This window comes from Leuciscus leuciscus (genome assembly GCF_965113295.1).
Source record: "Leuciscus leuciscus genome assembly, chromosome: 23".
NCBI classification, from domain to species: Eukaryota; Metazoa; Chordata; class Actinopteri; order Cypriniformes; family Leuciscidae; genus Leuciscus; species Leuciscus leuciscus.
Genome location: NC_138747.1, coordinates 1,115,766 through 1,138,551, shown reverse-complemented (window position 1 = coordinate 1,138,551; position 22,786 = coordinate 1,115,766). Strand labels below are relative to the sequence as shown.

Here is a 22,786-nt window from a genome sequence, read left to right as displayed (position 1 = left end):
AGTCCTGCTCGAGTCGTCCTGATGGAGGTTCAGGTTCACTGGGAAACACTGAGTCCTGCTCGAGTCGTGCTGATGGAGGTTCAGGTTCACTGGGAAACACTGAGTCCTGCTCGAGTGGTGCTGATGGAGGTTCAGGTTCACTGAGAAACACTGAGTCCTGCTCGAGTCGTCCTGATGGAGGTTCGGGTTCACTGGGAAACACTGAGTCCTGCTTGAGTCGTCCTGATGGAGGTTCAGGTTCACTGGGAAACACTGAGTCCTGCTCGAGTCGTCCTGATGGAGGTTCAGGTTCACTGGGAAACACTGAGTCCTGCTCGAGTCGTCCTGATGGAGGTTCAGGTTCACTGGGAAACACTGAGTCCTGCTCGAGTCGTGCTGATGGAGGTTCAGGTTCACTGGGAAACACTGAGTCCTGCTCGAGTGGTGCTGATGGAGGTTCAGGTTCACTGAGAAACACTGAGTCCTGCTCGAGTCGTCCTGATGGAGGTTCGGGTTCACTGGGAAACACTGAGTCCTGCTTGAGTCGTCCTGATGGAGGTTCAGGTTCACTGGGAAACACTGAGTCCTGCTCGAGTCGTCCTGATGGAGGTTCAGGTTCACTGGGAAACACTGAGTCCTGCTCGAGTCGTCCTGATGGAGGTTCGGGTTCACTGGGAAACACTGAGTCCTGCTTGAGTCGTCCTGATGGAGGTTCAGGTTCACTGGGAAACACTGAGTCCTGCTCGAGTCGTCCTGATGGAGGTTCAGGTTCACTGGGAAACACTGAGTCCTGCTCGAGTCGTCCTGATGGAGGTTCAGGTTCACTGGGAAACACTGAGTCCTGCTCGAGTCGTGCTGATGGAGGTTCAGGTTCACTGGGAAACACTGAGTCCTGCTCGAGTGGTGCTGATGGAGGTTCAGGTTCACTGAGAAACACTGAGTCCTGCTCGAGTCGTCCTGATGGAGGTTCGGGTTCACTGGGAAACACTGAGTCCTGCTTGAGTCGTCCTGATGGAGGTTCAGGTTCACTGGGAAACACTGAGTCCTGCTCGAGTCGTCCTGATGGAGGTTCAGGTTCACTGGGAAACACTGAGTCCTGCTCGAGTCGTCCTGATGGAGGTTCAGGTTCACTGGGAAACACTGAGTCCTGCTCGAGTCGTCCTGATGGAGGTTCAGGTTCACTGGGAAACACTGAGTCCTGCTCGAGTCGTCCTGATGGAGGTTCGGGTTCACTGGGAAACACTGAGTCCTGCTCGAGTCGTCCTGATGGAGGTTCGGGTTCACTGGGAAACACTGAGTCCTGCTCGAGTCGTCCTGATGGAGGTTCAGGTTCACTGGGAAACACTGAGTCCTGCTCGAGTCGTCCTGATGGAGGTTGGGGTTCACTGGGAAACACTGAGTCCTGCTCGAGTCGTCCTGATGGAGGTTCAGGTTCACTGGGAAACACTGAGTCCTGCTCGAGTCGTCCTGATGGAGGTTCGGGTTCACTGGGAAACACTGAGTCCTGCTCGAGTCGTCCTGATGGAGGTTCAGGTTCACTGGGAAACACTGAGTCCTGCTCGAGTCGTCCTGATGGAGGTTGGGGTTCACTGGGAAACACTGAGTCCTGCTCGAGTCGTCCTGATGGAGGTTCAGGTTCACTGGGAAACACTGAGTCCTGCTCGAGTCGTGCTTGCGATGGAGGTTCGGGTTGAATAACAGTTCTTCCAATGTTTCGAACATTCATTAAACATTACTGTGTTTAGTTTACGGTGTAGGAAGCCTCAGGACAGCTGACATTGTTATGGCAATGGGCGGTTTTGTTTTCGACGCGCTGTACACGGTAAACCAATCACAACAGACTGAGCTGTCTGGCCAATCAGAGCAGAGAAGCTCGCGGAAAGGAGGGATTTAGAGAGATTGATTCATCTGACGAGTCGTTTGAGAGTCATTGAAAATGTGATGATGTGCAAATGTATATTATGAGGAAATTAAACAGTTTTTTGACCTTTGATGCATGTAAACATGTTGTAGGAGACTCCACAACAACATTGGGACACTTTAAAATAGCATAATAGGGGCCCTTTAAAGGATAAGTTCGGTATTTTACACTTAAAGCCCTGTTTTCATATTACTTTCAGAAAAAAATTCTCGGGACAGCAGCATGTGTCCAAATTTCAATCTTAACCGTTCTATTTCATCAGAAACGATCTGAAAACAGGGCTTTAAGTGTAAAATACCGAACTTGTCCTTTAAAAAAAGGAAAATACTGCTCAGTGCAACATGTGCAGCGCAAATCTGTCATATAGGCTATATAAAATTATAATTTGAACATTATAATTGTCTGCTTGGGACATGGCTTTTTTTTTAATGATGAGACTTTTGTTTTTGTAATCAGGCTCTCAAAAAGGATGTAAAGGATACACACACACACACACACACACGTTAGATGAGATTAATCGTGATTAATAAATTTGACATCAGTAATATTAAGTAATGAAAACACTTTTTCTGAATGTTCTCTGAACACTCAAAATATCCAATTTTCCATTTGATCATTTTGCAAACATTATGGGAACATTACTTTTGAATGGACTTTGAGAGAACGCTCTGAGAACATTCCCTGTTAGTTGGGACAGCTGACATGAGAGTAAATGAGATTTTATTATTTTTTTTTTTACTTTTAGATGAACTATCCTTTTTATGCATGCCAAAACTCAGAAGAAAAATAATCCCAAGTAGCAGGGCTGTACGCTTAGCTTTTTCACTAGGAGCACAAGTGCTCCTAGTGAAAAAATTTAGGAGCACAGAAAAAAATTTAGGAGCACTACTAAATTTCATAAATAACACAATTTTATTATTTTACACTCAAATCACGTACACAGTAACACATGTGCACTAATACATATAAACACAGGGCCATCATAAGGCCTACTGTAACCCTCAATTAAACACAGAGAACACCCCTGTCCCACATCTTTTTGTAGTCAAGTCGCCTGGCACGCTTGGCTGAGTTCATCCAGCGGTCCACTGCAGGACTTGGATCATAGTCCTTTAAATTTGTAAACCTTGCTAGCACTACCGGTGCTAGCTAGGCTAACTGTTGGCATCTCCTCCGGCTCGACGGAGTCAACATCGTCAGTCCCAGATTCCACTTCTCCCACATTTCTCTCACCGATGTCCGCTCTGTCAGCGGTTTCGCTTTGCTTTTTTAGGAAATACGAGTCAATTCTCTTCATTGTACACGGTCAGTTAATTTTCCTTCAACGTTCGAGTTGAGCGGGCTACGACTGTCACACCGATATCACTCCGCTCAACTCCACCGCATCGTCGGACTCCGCAGTGGCGTGGAGAAACTAGTCCTCCTCTCGTACACACACGTACACACACACACACACACACACACACACACACACACACACACACACACACACACACACACACACACACACACACACACACACACACACAGAGAGAGATCAATCTGTCCTAATTTTAACTTCCGGGGGCGGTGAATCGCCCGTGCTGGCCGGGCGGCGCGGATGTTTTCATTCATAAACTCGCCGCAGGGCGACGTCACCGCATCTCATCACATGAGTTCTGTGTTTTGCAGGTGTGAAAAAGAAGTTGTAGGACAGTGCTTGTCCATTTTTTATACAGAGATGCGCGAGAATTGTGGGCTACTCTACTTTGATACACATAGTATGGATTTAGTTTAGGAGCAAAATGCGAATGAAAGGGTTGAAATCCGTAGTCGCACCGGTGCTCCCTTTTTATTTTTTCTACTCGCACAAACTATTTTTAGGCGCATATGCGAGTGAAATGCTCGCACTGTACAGCCCTGAAGTAGTTCAAAATGGTTCACAAATAGGCAAAAGCTCTTTTGAAGAAACTTGTTTGGCGAGACGAGCAACTCAAGAATGGTGAAAATGACTGATTGTGTTTGTGGTACATCATCAGAAAATGATGAACAGCGCGTGAACCGCTCCTGAGGAATAACAGGAGCGTAAGATTCGTTTGACTTATCAGCGTTTGAGAGCGCGGGGCCGGCCGAGGAAGAACCTCTGGAATAAAAGGAGGATTATCGAACTCTTTAGCGCCTCCTCGACTTCCAATCACAGACACAAATAAACAGCGGCCCTCAGAACACACACAACACAAGAGCCGCGTCCTTAATCACACACCGAACGCTGGAACTAATCCTGCCGTCAACGTGAAGACATAATAGTGCTCACTTCAAAAGGTTCTGAGGAACAGAAATTAACTCTTGCTCTGAAACTTTACAAAAATGAAAATGCTTGTGTTGTAATTTAAGGAAGTCTATCAGGATTCTGCTCTGGTCAGACTTCAACTTTATTAGACTTTTTACACGATGACGAGAAAATGAACAGAATGTTCATAAAGAGCCGAAGTGATTGACAGCCAGCGTTCACGAGGATGCCAACTCGTCTTTCTAAATGTTATGGTTTGTGTAATTTGATCAAATATATTCCAATACAGAATAACACACAATCCTGGAGCTCCTTAAACCCAGCTATCACTAATGCCATTATTCCTGACCAGAAAGAACGAAAAACTTTCCTTTCCTTCTTTAATAATGTTCTCATAATGTTTTTTTAAATGTTACTACTCGTTTTAAAATGTTCAGAAAACATTCAAAAGTAACATTTCATAATGTTTGCAGAATTATATAATGGAATGTTCCCTTCGTGTTCGTAAAACCAATGTTTTGTTCAGAGAACATTCAGAAATGTTTCCATAACATTAGCAAAACATATATAAATGTTCTGGTCGGCCAGATCTTCGTGCGTTTGCTCCGTTCATGTCCTTCTCTGATCTGGTGAACTTTGACCTGGAGGTCAGAGCGGATCAGCAGTGACCCTGGCGGCTCTAAAACAGGCGTGTGTCTTCACACACTCGTCTACACGCAGCTGAGCAGAGAAACATCTACAGCATTCAGATCTACAAATAGCCGAGCCTCCAGCGGAGTCTGGAAACATTCCCTCACATCAGCCCGATGCAGCAGAACACACTCACTCACACACTCACACACTCACACACTCACTCACTCACACACACACTCTCACTCACACACTCTCACTCACACACACACACACTCTCACTCACACACACACTCTCACTCACACACACACTCTCACTCACACACACACTCTCACTCACACACACACTCTCACTCACACACTCTCACTCACACACTCTCACTCACACACTCTCACTCACACACTCTCACTCACACACTCTCACTCACACACTCTCACTCACACACACACTCTCACTCACACACTCTCACTCACACACTCTCACTCACACACTCTCACTCACACACTCTCACTCACACACTCTCACTCACACACTCTCACTCACACACTCTCACACTCTCACTCACACACTCTCACACTCTCACTCACACACTCTCACACTCTCACTCACACACTCTCACTCACACACTCTCACTCACACACTCTCACTCACACACTCTCACTCACACACTCTCACTCACACACTCTCTCACACACACACACACACACACACACACTCACTCACACACACTCACTCACACACACTCACACACTCTCACTCACTCACTCACACACACACTCTCACTCACTCACACTCACACACTCACACACACACACACACACACACACACACACACACACACACACACACACACACACACTCTCACTCACTCACTCACTCACACACTCTCACTCACTCACTCACACACTCTCACTCACTCACTCACACACTCTCACTCACTCACACTCACACACTCACACACACACACACACACACACACACACACTCACTCACACACTCTCACTCACTCACACACACACACACACACACACACACACACTCACACACACTCACACACACTCACACACACTCACTCACACTCACTCACACACTCACACACTCACTCACACACTCACTCACTCACACACTCACACACTCACACACACTCACTCACACACTCACACACTCACACACTCACACACTCACTCACACACTCACTCACACACTCACTCACACACTCACTCACACACTCACACACTCACTCACACACTCACTCACTCACACACACACTCACTCACACACTCACTCACACACTCACTCACACACTCACTCACACTCACTCACACACTCACTCACACACTCACTCACACACTCACACACTCACTCACACACACACTCACTCACACACTCACTCACGCACACGAGTGAAGCAAACAGAACTCATTTCTGCAGTAAAATGGCTCTAGTCAACAGTGATTATTCAGCTGAAGTCAGTGTAACCAATAACTGAAATGTTCAATGAATGAGAAAAACTTGTGCAATCACAGAGAAGCGGTTTCCTGTAACGCTCAAGGAAGAAGATCTTGCACAATAAACAACAAACATAAGCGATTCTTTGTAACTTTAAGCACCATTTATGTGGTTTTCTGCAATAGAAATGCACACAACGGACAGACAGAGAGACGGTTCACGCATGACAACCGGCTTACAAAACACTTTGGTTTGATATCCATTATTTTCACCAACGTAAAAAAAAAAAAAAAAAAAAAAAAAAAGTATATTCGGGCATCGAGATCTACAATAAATCCCGATGAAGTGTTCCAGGAAGAGGTAACAAAGTAAAGAAATTAAATTTAAAGAGTCATTCTGTGACATCACTTCCTGTAACAGAAAAATCACCAGTCTAAAGGTTTGTCTGCAAATGACGGTAAAGTGACTATTGATTTAAAACCTGTTTTTACTTCCTTTAGAGATATAACAAAAAAATGACTCTGTAATGACATGTACTAGTGTAACATCATGATGTGCTTCAGCTTCAGTGTGTGTGTGTGCGTGCGTGTGTGTGTGTGTGTGTGTGTGTGTACGGACGGACACCACTGCCGTTCTCTCGTTCAGTTCTTCTTCCCGCCCCGGCTGTTGAACAGGTTTACTCTGCTCTTGGTTCCCACAGATGTGGACGAGACGCCCGGCTGTTGCAGAACTTTATCCAGCGTCGTCTTCTTGATGGCAGCCGGCGAGATCTTCTCCTGATCCGCCAGAAACTGCAGCTCCCTGCCCACAGGAACATGATATTATTATTGATGATGTTGTCAGGCTCTACTAGAACTTGAATGTTGATTATTCTCCTCATATTCTCCATTGTTGCGGCTCCTCTCTTCCCAGTCTGTCAGTAACGCTCTGTTTACTTCCTGTCTCTATGAAGCCCCTCTTTCTGAAAAGCACACTGTGCTCTGATTGGTCGAGCGCTTCAAGTGTGTTTGGTAAATGTCCCGCCCCTTTCCATAACCGCCAGTTTCAACCATAGACTAAAACAAAATATGGGTGTAGTGTGCGTGACGTCACTCGTAGTGTTTCTGAAGAGCGTTTTTGAAGCTCAATGGTGTTTTAAGCTCCCAATGGCTCCTTAGAGGCAGCTAACCCTACCCTCAACCTTAAACCTACCCATCCCCTCGCTGCCTGGAAGGCGCCGTTGGGGGCATAAAACACCAAACACCGTTTTTGAAACCCAAAGTGGGTTGAGCCGGCCGTCGCCATCTTGGCAGTGTCACTCCTGGATAAACGGAAATGAGCAGCGAGGCGGATTAGCTGAGGTGACGTGACGCTAACAGACAGCAGACAAACGGCTAGTAGTGACATCAGCGGCAATCCACCAGTCACTCAAGTGGCCACGCCCTTAATTATGCAGAAATGTAATTTAAACGGATGAGTTATAAAAATATTCACCCCCTCACAGTCGTCATGAAGGACAAAACTAGCAATATAGACCAAATTTTTGCTCCAGGCTGTAAACATGTTTGTTTCTGCAGTAAAGTTGGGAATATTAACATGAGGGTTTATGGGATTGAGTCTCTTCTGCAGCCGGTCTCTAGTGGCCAGTGGATGAACTGCAGTTTAAGACACTTCCGTGTTGGATTGAAGAGAGAGAACGGATATTTGCCGCTTGGTTTGAACAGTGTCAGCTGACGAATCGGGCTTGTACTAATACGAAGCGTGTGTAAGCTCTCACCGGGTTCGGATACAGGACGCCTCTACGGCGTTGATGAGGAGACTCCGGAAGCCTCCGCTCTCCAGGAAGTGCAGTGCGTGGATGGTGGCGCCCCCTGGTGAGCACACGTTATCCTTCAGCTGCCCCGGGTGCTGCTCCGAGTCCAGCAGCATTTTAGCAGCACCCTGTAAATCACAACACCAGAAAACATTCAACGAAATTCAACCATACCTGTCAACCCTCCGGTTTTTCCCAGGATTCTCCCATATTTTACCTTGCTATCCCGCTATCATCCCGTTTAAATATTTTAATCTTTCTATAAATTTTTTTTTTTTTTTTTGCCCTGAAAATTTCCCTTATTTTCAAATCCCAATGTTGACAGGTGACATTCAACCTAGAATTTGGGGGAAAATTTAATGGAGTAAAAATTTTATTTTATTTTTTGTTAAAATATTAGAATAGATACATTGTTGTTAAATTTAAAAAAGTTTCATGATTTCACTTCATTAGACATGATTTTTTATTAGTAGAATTTAATTTAACATTTAAAACAGAATCCAGAGAAGAAATACATTCAGGAATTTTTTTTTACTGATTTCATAGGGGTTAAAATGTAATAAATGGTTGTTAAATTGAATTTCTTCTTGATTACTAGAATTTTAATTAACATTTAAAGGGATAGTTCACTTTGAAATTAATTTTTGGTATGTTTTAGCTTACCTCAAGGGCATCCAAGATGTAGGTGTCTTTTTTTCCGCAGTAGTTTCAATTTTGATATTTTTAGGTCAAACCGTTCTTGTCTGACAGTCATATAATGCAGGTCTATGGTCATTATCTCAAAACACAAGCACAGAGTCCAAATTAAAACAATTCCCCGTCGTCCAAATTAAACAATTCCCCATCGTAAGTACATATTGATGGCCTAAGACACGAAACGAGCGGTTTGTGTGAGAAAACGAACAGTATTTATATATCGTTTTTACCTTTTATACACAGCCATGTCGAAGTGATCTGATCTGACGTGTGCGCAGACCGGTGGATAGATATATACACACTAGATGTCGCCTTTAAGACATTCGTTCCAATGAACTGCCGTAGACAAGGCGACATCTAGTGTATATATCTATGCACCAGTCTGCGTACACGTCAGATCAGAGCACTTCGAAAAAAAGACACCTACATCTTGGATGCCCTTGAGGTAAGCTAAAACATACCAAAAATTTATTTCAAAAAGTGAACTATCCCTTTATAACTGAATCTAGAAAAAAAATGAATTTTTTTTATTTTTTTTATCATACGGCCGAAAATTTAATTTTATGAATTTAATTATTAGAATTTAGATATAACAAAATCCAGAAAAAAACAACTTGGGAAAATTCCATAGCGCCCTAAAATGTTATTTTTAGTTAACATTTTATAAATCGTTGTTAAGTTGTATTGCTTTTTGATTACTAGAATTTAATTTAACATTTAAAACAGAAAAAAATGAATTTAGTTAAAAATCTGTGTTAAAATGTAATAAATTAAATGCTAAATAGTAATGCGTTTAAATTGCTAGAATTTAATTGAACTTTTATAACAGAATTCAGAGAAGAAGAGGGAAAAAAAAATACATAAATAATACCAGACATGTCTGTTTCTCACAGCAATTCCAAAATATATTTTCAGACGCCTGCATCACAATCACACTAACCACAAACACTTCATGATGACGGTCAAGTACACACTTAAGAATTAAACACTACAGCAGTGCTAGCATGCAAAAATCACTAAATAAAGCATAAATTTGCATAATATTAGTGATGCCATCAAGCTAAACTCATCTTAATTTTTTTTAGGTTCATACATATAAAATCAGTTGTAGCTTCAGCCTCACATTAATCACCACATGTTCAAAAAAAAGGGGGTGAAAAAAGGTCAAAAGGTCATCAACTAAAATAGGCCTTGATTGTGAGTATATCTTGCTTGGGTCATGTGACGTGACGTACCAGTAAAGCTTGTGCTCCCAATCGCACCGCCAGTCTCCGTGGCAACCCCATCTTCACCCCCCCGTCAGCCAGAGCGTCCAGAGCGGTGAACGCCTGAGAGCAAACACACACAAACACACACACGAGACATATGATAAAAGAACATGTCATGAGCATGTTTATTCCTGTGATCAAAGCTGAATTTTCAGCATCATTACTCCAGTCTTCAGTGTCACATGACCCTTCACAAATCATTCTAATATGATGATTTGATGCTCAAAAAAACATTTATGATCCTCAGTGAGTGTGTGTGTGAGTCAATCAGTGAGTGAGTGTCAGTCAGTGAGTGAGTGAGTGTCAGTCAGTGAGTGAGTTAGTGTGTGTGTGTGAGTGTGAGTGAGTGTGTCAGTGTGTGTGTGAGTGTGAGTGTCAGTGTCAGTGTGTGAGTGAGTGAGTGTGTGTGTGTATGAGTGAGTGAGTGAGTGAGTGAGTGAGTGAGTGAGTGAGTGAGTGAGTGAGTGAGTGAGTGTGTGTGTGTGTGAGTGAGTGAGTGAGTGAGTGAGTGAGTGAGTGAGTCAATGAGTGAGTGAGTGAGTGAGTCAATGAGTGAGTGAGTGAGTGAGTGAGTGAGTGAGTGAGTGAGTGAGTGGAGTGAGTGAGAGATTCAGTGAGTGAGTGAGTGAGGAGTGATTCAGTGAGTGAGTGATTCAGTGAGTGTTTGAGTGAGTGAGTGAGTGATTCAGTGAGTGAGTGAGTGAGTTAGTGAGAGATTCAGTGAGTTAGTGAGTGTTTCAGTGAGTCAGTGACTGAGTGAGTGAGTGAGTTAGTGAGTTAGTGATTTAGTGAGTGAGTGAGTGAGAGATTCAGTGAGTGTTTCAGTGAGTAGGTGAGTGAGTTAGTTAGTGAGAGATTCAGTGAGTGAGTGAGTTAGTGAGAGATTCAGTGAGTGTTTCAGTGAGTGAGTGAGTGAGTGATTCAGTGAGTGAGAGATTCAGTGAGTGAGTGAGTGAGTGAGTTAGTGAGAGATTCAGTGAGTGAGTTAGTTAGTGAGAGTTTCAGTGAGTGAGTGAGTTAGTGAGAGATTCAGTGAGTGAGTGAGTTAGTGAGAGTTTCAGTGAGTGAGTGAGTGATTCAGTGAGTGAGTGAGTGATTCAGTGAGAGTGATTCAGTGAGTCAGTGAGTGAGTTAGTGAGAGATTCAGTGAGTGTTTCAGTAAGTCAGTGAGTGAGTGAGTGAGTTAGTGAGAGATTCAGTGAGTGTTTCAGTGAGTGAGTCAGTTAGTGAGAGATTCAGTGAGTCAGTGAGTGAGTGAGTGAGGGAGTGAGAGATTCAGTGAGTGTTTGATTGAGTGAGTGAGTGAGTGAGTGAGTGAGTGAGTGAGTGAGTGAGTGAGTTAGTGAGAGATTCAGTGAGTGTTTCAGTGAGTGTTTCAGTGAGTGAGTGAGTGAGAGAATCAGTGAGTGTTTCAGTGAGTGAGTGAGTGAGTGAGTTAGTGAGAGATTCAGTGAGTGAGTGAGTTAGTGAGAGATTCAGTGAGTGTTTCAGTGAGTGAGTGAGTGAGTGAGTGAGTGAGAGATTCAGTGAGTGAGTTAGAGTTTCAGTGAGTGAGTGAGTTAGTGAGAGATTCAGTGAGTGAGTGAGTTAGTGAGAGATTCAGTGAGTTAGTGAGAGTTTCAGTGAGTGAGTGAGTTAGTGAGAGTTTCAGTGAGTGAGTGAGTTAGTGAGAGAGAGTGAGTTAGTGAGAGATTCAGTGAGTGAGTGAGTTAGTGAGAGTTTCAGTGAGTGAGTGATTCAGTGAGTCAGTGAGTGAGTTAGTGAGAGATTCAGTAAGTCAGTGAGTGAGTGAGTGAGTGAGTGAGTGAGTCAATGAGTGTTTCAGTGAGTGAGTGAGTCAGTTAGTGAGAGATTCAGTGAGTCAGTGAGTGAGTGAGTGAGGGAGTGAGAGATTCAGTGAGTGAGTGAGTGAGTGAATGAGTTAGTGAGAGATTCAGTGAGTGTTTCAGTGAGTGAGTGAGTGAGTGATTCAGTGAGTGTTTCAGTGAGTCAGTGAGTGAGGGAGAGTGTTTCAGTGAGTGAGTGAGTGAGTGATTCAGTGAGTGAGTGAGTGAGTTACTGTGAGATTCAGCGAGTCAGTGAGTGAGTTAGTGAGAGATTCAGTGAGTGAGTTAGGGAGTGAGAGATTCAGTGAGTGTTTCAGTGAGTCAGTGAGTGAGTGAGTGAGTGAGTGAGCTATTCAGTGAGTGTTTCAGTGAGACAGTGAGTTAGTGAGTTAGTGAGAGATTCAGTGAGTGTTTCAGTGAGTGAGTGAGTTAGTGAGAGATTCAGTGAGTGTTTCAGTGAGTGAGTGATTCAGTGAGTGTTTCAGTGAGTAAGTGAGTGAGTGAGAGATTCAGTGAGTGAGTGAGTGAGAGATTCAGTGAGTGTTTCAGTGAGTGAGAAATTCAGTGAGTGTTTCAGTCAGTAAGTGAGTGAGTGAGTGAGTGAGAGATTCAGTGAGTGTTTCAGTGAGTGAGTGAGTGAGTGAGTGAGTGAGTGAGTAAATCAGTGAGTGTGTCTCTCACGTAAGCAGGTCCGCTCCCGCTGAGGCCGGTCACCGCGTCGATCAGATCCTCCTCCACTTCGGTGCAGAACCCGACGCTCCCCATGAGCGTCTCCAGGAGCTTCCCATCCTCCAGATCCGCGTGAGTCCCGGTGGCGTAAACCGTCGCTCCCTCGCGCACCACCACCGGCGTGTTCGTCATGCAGCGCATCACTTTAGGAGCCGCTCGGTACTGGAGCAGCTTCTGCACACACACACACACACACACACAGCTCAATCACCACCTTATGTACCTGGACAGGGAATTATTGCTATTATTAATAGAGTTATTATTACAGTAAGCGCTCAATTGTTTGCATCAACTAACATGCACTAAAAATGAGCATTACAGCATTTATGAGCTGCATTCTGGTATTCATACTTGTACTGGCTTGTGTTTTCCTGAACTGTGTGAGTGAGAGAGAGAGAGAAAGAGAGAGAGAGAGAGAGAGAAAGATTGTGGGTGTGTGTGTGTGTGTGTGTGTGTGTGTGTGAGAGAGAGAGAGAGAGTGTGTGTGAGAGAGTGTGTGTGTGTGTGTGTGTGTGTGTGTGTGTGTGTGTGTGTGTGTGTGTGTGTGTGTGTGTGTGTGTGTGTGTGTGTGTGTGTGTGTGTGTGTGTGTGACGTAAGCAGGTCCGCTCCCGCTGAGAGAGTGTGTGTGTGTGTGTGTGTGTGTGTGTGTGTGTGTGAGTGAGTCTCACGTAAGCAGGTCCGCTCCTGCTGAGAGAGAGTGTGTGTGTGTGTGTGTGTGTGTGTGTGTGTGTGTGTGTGTGTGTGTGTGTGTGTGTGTGTGTGTGTGTGTGTGTGTGTGACGTAAGCAGGTCCGCTCCCACTGAGAGTGTGTGTAAGTTAACAACAAGCACAGAACAAAAGAAGATTTACATTTTTACATTTACATTTATTCATTTAGCTGACGCTTTTATACAAAGCGACTTACAATTGCTATATATATGTCAGAGGTCGCACGCCTCTGGAGCAACTAGGGGTTAAGTGTCTTGCTCAGGGACACATTGGTGTCTCACAGTGGATTCGAACCCGGGTCTCTCACACCAAAGGCATGTGTCTTATCCATTGCGCCACACCACCCCCCGAAGATGAATGTTTAACGGTCAATATGGAACAACGGCTCAGAATCACACCATATAATTGATTCCTGTGAGACTCAGAGCTTCGGATTCAGAGGAAAAATATTTGATTAAAGAGAAAAATGCATAATCTGAGCAAGAGACGAGCTTCAGCGTTATTAATATCCTGGAATGTGTTATTGACAAGCAACAACAGGTTAGTTCACAAAGAACAATAATTCAGCGTTTCATCTGCCACTTTCAGCGGAATAATTCAGTCAAACACACTGATATTAAACACACAGTGTGTAGAAGCTGTTCATCACATCAGTGAAGCATCTGTGTGCGCGTGTGTGTGTGTGTGTGTGTGTGTGTGAGCGAGTGAGTGAATGAGTGAGAGAGAGAGAGAGAGAGAGAGAGAGAGTGAGTGAGACAGAGAGTGAGAGAGAGTGTGTGTGTGTGTGTGTGTGTGTGTGTGTGTGTGTGTGTGTGTGTGTGTGTGTGTGTGTGTGTGTGTGTGTGTGTGTGAGTGAGAGAGAGAGTGAGACAGAGAGTGAGAGAGAGTGAGTGAGTGAGTGAGTGAGTGAGTGAGAGAGTGAGTGTGTGAGTGTGAGTGTATGAGAGTGTGTATGCGTGAGTGTGTGTGTGACACCTTCTCGATGGAGCTGATAGTGACTCCAGCTGCACAGGAGACGATCAGGTGTCGGTCCTCGATATCCGGGCCGATCTCGTCCAGAACGAACGGGATGATGTGTGGCTTCACCGCCAGGAACAGAACGTCACTCTGGTGCGCGGCTTCTTTGTTGCTCGTGGTCAAACTGACGCCCATTTTCTGAGGAACATCAAAGGAAATGTTAAAGCAACCAATTCTTACTTTTATAGAATATTGCAGTGCTTATTCTGAATGATTTATCAGTGCACATCATTATTGTTTTAAATGCATGTTCCTGGTAATCTTGAATCAGAATAACAGCGGCATGAGTGTGTGTGTGTGTGTGTGTGTGTGTGTGTGTATGATTTATGGGTGCACATCATCATTATAGTTTTAATAATGTTGAATCAGAATCAGTTCCTCTTGCAGCATCTCTTCTCTTCTCTGATGACGAGGGCGGGGCTATAACCTGTCACTCACATGAGATCAGCCAATAGCAAACCACAACCATCCAACCATCCAATCAACTCCTCACAGACACAATCAAGCCACGCCCACATTTGTTCTTGTTCCAGAAGTGTTTAACTCTAGTATACGGCACTATAGGGAAGAAAAGACCAGCGCAACTTCCGTTTCATGCAACTTTAAACTCAGAGCTGATGTTCACACACCCGTAGGCCGGAGACCGTGGGCAGATCTGTGTCAGGAGAGCTCGCTGTGATTCGGTTTGCAGCGATTACACCTGAAAAACAGACGAGGAGACACACAAACACAACATGACTTCAGGAAACACACAATATTACACTACCATCACACTTTAACTGTGCTTTGGTATTTTAGGATACTGACAGACGCCGCTACTATGAACTGGTTATTGCATGTAAAAGAACAATAAAATAAAAATAAACAATAAAAGTTGTATTTGAGTTCAGATAAAAAAACAAACAATTTCATTATTTGAACGACGTGTCAAAATCGTAAAGAATTTTGGTCATATTTTGAAGACTCCTACAGATTTATTATTGATTATCTAAAATGTAAACATTAAAAACACTGTTAAAAGAAGTAAAATAAAATATCAGATGAAAACCTAAGCCTAAAGAAAATCCTTTAAGTAGTAAAAAAAACTAATAAAAATCAAAAATGCACATAACAAAATTTCTAAAAACATTAAAATATATTTGTAAAAAGTTATTTATATATTCCTGTATATTTCTACTGCTGTATTATATTGCATGATTTAAATCTCTGTTTCTTATATTATTATTTTATTTAGTTTCTACTGTGTAATTGTGTGTCTGCACTATCATGTACTTTGTTCTGCACTGGAAGCTCCGGTCACCACGACCAAATCCTTGTGTGTGTAAACATACTTGCCAATAAAGCTCATTCTGATTCTGATATATAGATATATGTGTAAACAATTGAGCCAGTCGAGAGACTAAAGTTCATTAGTGTGTGTGTGATGAGTTTGTTACCCGCGGCTGTGAAGCCCTTGACCAGGGCATGTGCCAGCTGACCCGCTCCAATGAAGCCCACACTCATCCTGAAGATCACACACCTGCGTGCACACACACACACACACACACACACACACACACACACACACACACACACACAGTTATACATCTGTCACTCACTTTCATCTAAAGCAACCTGCATTGCATTCAAAACAATCACTGAAAATCAAAGCAACGACCTTGGCATTGAGCTATAATATCCAGAAGCTGCAGGACAATAATACATTACAGAAAACACTGTAAAATTACAGTAATTTCACTTCAATCACAGATATTTTAAGTTACATAGTAGCAAGGATTATACAGTGCTACATTGCAACATCAAACCCATTTTTATAATTGTGTCAAATTATATAACTAGAGTATTATTGTTGTCATACACCATAGCATAAAACACAGATATGATGTTATTGTTATCAGTGCATATGAAGAATCATTCCTTATCCTGCAGCCTGATACATCATCATTATTATGATTCTATAAATATTTCATCATCTCAGGATATTGAAGACTTTCTCACCTCCGCCGATATTCACCGTGAATTGAAGTTTCGGATCTAGTTTATCAAGCGGTGAGTAAAAACACTAACTGATGTCAACGTGGCTTCATCCCCTCCATGTGCAGCGGCACCGCGCTCTGACTGACACGCGCGGGAACCAATGAGAGGGGAGATGCTGTCGCGTCAGACCAATCAGCGCTTGTGGGCGGGACGCTCTTATTGCATCAGTTCCTGTAGAATAAACCCTGAGTGTGGGTCAGCAGTGTGTGTTTGTGTTTACTGTTTACAGACACGCGTCACACAACACTTCATACTTTATACTTTACATATGTGTAAATGCTAAATACACTGCACAAAATACGATTTGCATTTTGCATGCTTTTGTGTGTGTGTGTGAAGCTGTTTTGTTAGCCTACGTCAAATTAAATGAATTTTTACATTATATCCTAAATTATATAGGCTATTTTAGAAATAATGACGTGTCTGAGTTCAACATTGTAAAAAAATGTTTTAACGTCGTGTTATCATATTATTTTTACTAATATGTTAAATCCTCTTCTCAGAGTTTCCCAATGGAAAGTGTATTTGAGTTTTAAGACACAAAAAACGAAACTTTTCATTATTTTAACAACTTCAAAATCGCAAAGCTACAAAATTTCGATAAAAAATTGAAGACTCCTACATAAAATTCCACTGGAACCAGGTTTTATTTTTGTTAACTAAAACGTAAACTATTAAAAACATGTTTGTTATTTGAAGTAAAATAAAATATTAAATATTATACGGAAAACTTAAACTAAAATAAAAAAATGTTTACTTGGCAATAACCTGAAATAAGTTTGAGCTGAAGCACTTAAAACTGGAAATAAATAAAAACCAAAACTGAACTGAAACTAAAATTTAAATAAATCAAACATAAATGGTAATATTTGAAAACAACAACAAATCAAAACAACGGACACAATTTCTAAAAATTAAAAAAGCTACAAATTATAAATTAAAACTATGATAGGCTATATGAATAATGCTAAAAAATAACTAGTGCTGTCAAATCTAATATAGGTTTATATAAGCTGTGTGTGTGTGTGTGTGTGTGTGTGTGTGTGTGTGTGTGTGTGTGTGTGTGTGTGTGTGTGTGTGTGTGTGTGTGTGTGTGTGTGTGTGTGTGTGTGTGTGTATATATAACCTTTTATAGATGCAATTAATTGAGATTAAATGATTTGAAAGCACTAAAAATAACACTTAGACTGGAACTGAAGTTTATATTTACATTTGAGCAACAAAACAGGATTCTTGTTTTAATCCTATTGAAATTAGGACTAAATTATGATTGGAATTCCATGAGCATTCCTTTAGGATTCTTTGACACTCCGGTTACATGTGAAAGATAAAGTCCATTGAGTGTATTTCTGTCAGACGAATCCCTCCATCGGCTTAAGATGGATTATCAAGAATGTTTGTCTTCAGATACTTGAAATTCTCTCTTTCTCATGAATTATATATCAAAGGAATTCAGGGTTTTGTTCCCACCACCACCATTTACATACAACGATTTCAGTTGAAGCACATGTTAACCCTGTTAAGCCTGCGTTTAATGAAATAATAGTGAGTTTAATGAACCTTTACAGAAAATATGACAAAAGTTTGCATATGTGTTTTAGTGTTTTACATACGTCAGGCTTTTATGGCTCATTTAGCGGGAGCATGTCTATGTTCCCACAGCCCTATGTTCCCACAGCCCTAACCCTAACCCTAACCCTAACATACCTAAACCTACCTCTCACAGGAGGGAGACTTGTCTGGGATGTTATTGGGCTATCCCTGTACCAGCACAAGCACTAAAACCTACCCTTCATAGGGGACATAGTTAAATGAGAGAACATAGGACTGTGGGAACATAGGGCTGTGGGAACATAGGACTGTGGGAACACAGGGCTGACCCCCATATGGCTATAGTGAGAATATGGAGGAAAGAAACAGCTCAATTTTATTCAGAGAGTTGAGGAGAAAGAGAGAGAATCTCATAGGAATAGTTGACCAATTGTAAACTAAGGTTCACTGCATTGGCCAATCAGAAGACAGATATATCATATGCCTTGATGTTATACTCATATCTTGCTTGTGTTTATGAGCAGCTGAGAGAGGAATGTTTGTGAATAGTGTTCGTGTCTGTGTGCTAAATATACAGATGCCGTCGACAGCTGCTGTCTCACTCATGAGAGCAGCGAGACAGGCTTTCATTGCACACTTCTGCTGTCTGTCTGCCCGTGACGTCACAGAAACACACTCGTGTTTCTTCCCGACAGAAAGTTCGAGCCAAACTTCGCCCGTCTGCCTCTTTAAGTGAGTTAATTAAAGTCCCGCGGCGTCGGGCACAATATTCCTCTCTGTGCCCGCCGGAGCGTACCGACACTCATTGGCTTTCTCCCTCAAATCCCCTCAGATTTATTAAAAATACCCAAATATATGAATCAGTTCTGTCTGAAAAGGAATCCAGGCGAAGCGTGCACGACGATTTCTGTCACCGTGATTAGACGGAGGAACGGATGCCAAATCCACAGATTGACGGTTTTTCTTAAGGGGCTCATTTGGCCCGGAGAAAACCAGAGAGACACACACACACACACACACACACACACACACACACACACACAGAGAGAGAGAGAGAGAGAGAGAGAGAGAGAGAGAGAGAGAGAGAGAGAGAGAGAGAGAGAGAGAGAGAGAGACACACACACAGAGAGAGAGAGAGAGAGAGAGGCGCGCACACGAGGAGTTCCGTCGAGTTTTGTATTCAGCTCGTGTCGCGCGCCCTGACTGGAATTACCGCGCGTCGCCGGATTAAATGCTTCCACACAAAAGACGCGTCAGGAGCGATAAAGCCGTGAAGCTCTTGACATTCAGAGCAGCTCGTATAGGTGATGTGAGGGTCTTGTGTGTGTGTGTGTCAGGAGGTGAGGGTCTCTCTGATGTCGGTCACACGAATACAAATGAACCCGGTATACCGTACGGGCCGGTTATTAAAAATCCTCCCGCATTCATCAACAGCGCCTCTAATTCATTAGAAGATGAGCGCTTAATGACTTTTTAATTAGGCTAGTATTGATTCATTCTGCTTGACTGTGGCATGTCAAAAATATGCATGAGGGAATCATCACAGCGAAGCTAATGGTGCATTTACGAAAATTAGTTTAGTGTTTTAAGTCGCAATGAAACGGAAGTAGCAACAAAACTTTTCTTCTGTGTTGTAATGTGTAAACCTGGAACATTTAAAATGAACATTTCCATGATGTTTGCTAAATGATCAAATGGAATGTTTCCTCAACTTTCGCAAAAATATATTTAGTACGTTCAGAGAATGTTTATTATTAAAGTCCCCCTGTAGTCAAAATTGTTATCCCTTAAAACTCATCTTTGATCACCGAAATGACATAATAGTTTTTTCCTTGAAAAATAATTCTTCATGTCTTGAATGTAACTCGACACCCTTGCCTAATTTAGTATGCGCGGCTCTATGAAAATGCAAATGAGCCCCGCCTCCACTCACTCACTCAGCTCAGAGATCCACTGGTTGACGATCACACGTTGATCTGATTGGTTACAAGGTAGTTTGTGACGTCAGAAACACCAGCGATTTCAAAGCGTGTGTTTGAGACTGTCTTTGGTTCACTGCAGTTTTAAGGAGGAAATACTCAGCAATGCTGTCGACTTATGAACTTACACATGGTTTGTGTTAAAGCATATTAAACACACCACATACACACATAAACAACATTAAACGCTGGATTTTCACCACAGGGGGACTTTGAAAGTTTTCCCAAGTATTCACTGACAGCTCTCCTGTGTGAGCATAATGGTTATTGTAAATATGAACATGCATTTCATAAAAACAGATTCAGTATTCTTCAAAATGAATAAAAACAGTGAAATGCAAACTCAGAATATGCATACCTGCAATTATGTTAAATTACACAAATATACTTTATGCATTTATTCTCACTTTATTAAGCAATCCCTCTGATGATCCAATTCAACCATATACTAATTAGAAATAATAACTTTTTTATTTATTACACATTTTTGTTCTCTTGACCTTAATAGCGTATAAACATTGTTAACAACAATATAAATACCAACATTCAAATTTTTACTCACAATATAACATTCTTTGAATGTGTATTTGTAATATCCCAATATAAGGTTAATGTTATAAATCAGCAAATATCAATAACACAATAACATCATCGTCAAAAGGACTTACTTCCTGGTGACATATGCAGGATCCTCCAATAATTTAATGCACTTATAAAAATAAAAAAAATCATTACATTTATATAGCGCTTTTCTCGGCACTCAAAGCGCTTTACATAGATGGGGGAATCTCCTCAACCACCACCAATGTGCAGCATCCACTTGGATGATGCGACGGCAGCCATATTGCGCCAGAACGCCCACCACACACCAGCTTACTGGTGGAGAGGAGACAGTGATGAAGCCAATCAGTATATGGGGATGATTAGGAGGCCATGATGGACAGAGGCCACTGGGCAAGTTTGGCCAGGATGCCGGGGTTACACCCCTCTTTCGAAATACATCCTGGGATTTTTAATGACCACAGAGAGTCAGGACCTCGGTTTAACGTCTCATCCGAAGGACGGTGCTCTTTTGACAGTATAGTGTCCCCGTCACTATACTGGGGCGTTAGGACCCACACAGACCACAGGGTGAGCGCCCCCTGCTGGCCTCACTAACACCTCTTCCAGCAGCAACCTGGTTTTTCTCACGAGGTCTCCCATCCAGGTACTAACCAGGCTCAGCCCTGCTTAGCTTCAGTGGACAACCAGTCTTGGGCTACAGGGTGATATATTAAGCCCCGCCCCTCAAGCTCACGCTCATCTGCATACACTGAGAGCCACGCCCACATCTCAACAACTGTCTCACTCACTCAACATTTTTATTTTTCCATAATTCGGATGCGTGGCCATTACATAAGTCCATTACATCACGACTTTAATCATTAGTACTATGGTTTCAATGCAGATACTATAGTAAAAGCGTGGTGATAGAAGTATGTTGATGTTATCAGCTGACACTGACAGGGTTGTTGGCTTCATCTCGGCACAGCATCCACTGATCTCGAATGACAGGAAGGTTCTTTGTGCAGTAAAGCGCAGCAGCCCGCAGATGCATCATCTGATTGACAGCTGTCACTCCTGATCTCAGTCAAACACTGATGAAGACGCACCGACCATAACGAGATCTAATGCTGGTCAGAGGAAGAGGAGGAGAAGGAGGAGGAGGAGGAAACCCCAGCGGCGTCTGGCTCCACTGATTCTGGAGACACATGAGAGGCCCTGAGTGCACACACACACACACACACACACACACACGTGCACAAACTTTAGCACTGGCGTGTCAGTCAGTTTAACTCCCTGTAGTTCGAACACAAACCCTGTTTTAGAACATTCCACATAATCAGCATCACATCAGAAAGACCAGCAGAAGTCAATGTAAAGTCCTCATGATGATAGAAACACACAGATATCTGGACCATCATCTGAGCCGCACACACACACACACACGGGCCGCACCATCTGTCTGTGACGGCCTCACTGAGAACAAACTGAGAGAGAGAGAGAGAGAGAGAGAGAGAGAGAGAGCGCACAGCCAAGCAGAAAAATCAACGACAGCCTTAAAAAAATGAGTGTGATTATCTACATCTCAGAGTCAGCAGTCTGTGTGTGTTATCAGTGTGCAGCTTTAGAAGGGGATGTTCTTCAGGACGACCACACACACACACACTCACACACACACGCACACACACACACGCACACACACGCACACACACACACACACACACGCGCACACTCACACGCACGCACGCACGCACACACACACACACACACACACACACACACACACATACACACACCCACGCACACACGCAGAAACGCACACGCACACACACACACACACACACACACACACACACACACACACACACACACACACACACACACACACACACACACACACACACACAGTCTCTGCCTTTATCAGGAGAAACACATCCAGCTCATATTTCACCCCAAAATCAAAAGAAAGAAATAAGAAACTACATTTTGCATTGAGAAAATGAAACACATTTTTGGATCTTTTTATTTTATTTTATTACATTGTGAAATTATTTTAATGACAATTACCTACATTTTTCTTCTTTGAAACATTAGGGATTCTCATTAGATTATCATTACTAAAAGCAATTATAGTTTGATGACAATTTGGGGGGAAATGTGTTCAATTACACGAAAATAATATTCTTTTCACCATAATGCAATCTCAGTCTCAGTCTCAGGACTGTACAATAATGACATATTATATAATTTCTGAAGTGTTTATACATCGTACTGTAATAGTGCTGTTTTAAATAAAGTATTACTGTGTTTTCTGCAGTGTAATACAGTAAAAAATATTACAGTTATTGGAATCACAAATTGAGAACGTAGATAAAAAATATTTAAAACAA

At 42.6% G+C, this 22,786-nt stretch overlaps 2 protein-coding genes across 2 annotated transcripts in view; both read right to left on the bottom strand.

The window, feature by feature from the left end:
• Positions 1–6,390: 6,390 nt before the first annotated feature.
• Positions 6,391–16,422, bottom strand: pycr1b (pyrroline-5-carboxylate reductase 1b). Its single transcript, XM_082155971.1, has 8 exons — positions 16,285–16,422; positions 15,723–15,805; positions 14,916–14,986; positions 14,245–14,424; positions 12,513–12,734; positions 9,973–10,065; positions 8,006–8,169; positions 6,391–7,050 (listed from the first exon to the last, which is right to left on the bottom strand). Exons 2-8 carry the CDS (start codon positions 15,787–15,789, stop codon positions 6,891–6,893), a joined length of 957 nt encoding a protein of 318 aa, XP_082012097.1. The 5' UTR covers positions 15,790–15,805; positions 16,285–16,422; the 3' UTR covers positions 6,391–6,890.
• LOC309487962 (myeloid-associated differentiation marker-like protein 2) overlaps positions 14,445–22,786 on the bottom strand; it is a 12,830-nt gene continuing 4,488 nt past the window's right edge. Inside the window, exon 2 of the mRNA XM_082155973.1 lies at positions 14,445–14,774. The gene's annotated coding sequence lies outside the window, so the exon portion shown is untranslated. The remainder of the gene's footprint in view (positions 14,775–22,786) is intronic.

Bases quoted from the DNA above. Each gene is read 5' to 3' on its own strand.
- pycr1b (XM_082155971.1), bottom strand. From the start codon at position 15,789: ATGAGTGTGGGCTTCATTGGAGCGGGTCAGCTGGCACATGCCCTGGTC. The intron at 12,735-14,244 runs GTGTCACACACA...GTGTGTGTGCAG, and splicing joins CTATCAGCTCCATCGAGAAG to AAGCTGCTCCAGTACCGAGC. The intron at 8,170-9,972 runs GTACGTCACGTC...TGTGATTTACAG, and splicing joins TGGGAGCACAAGCTTTACTG to GGTGCTGCTAAAATGCTGCT.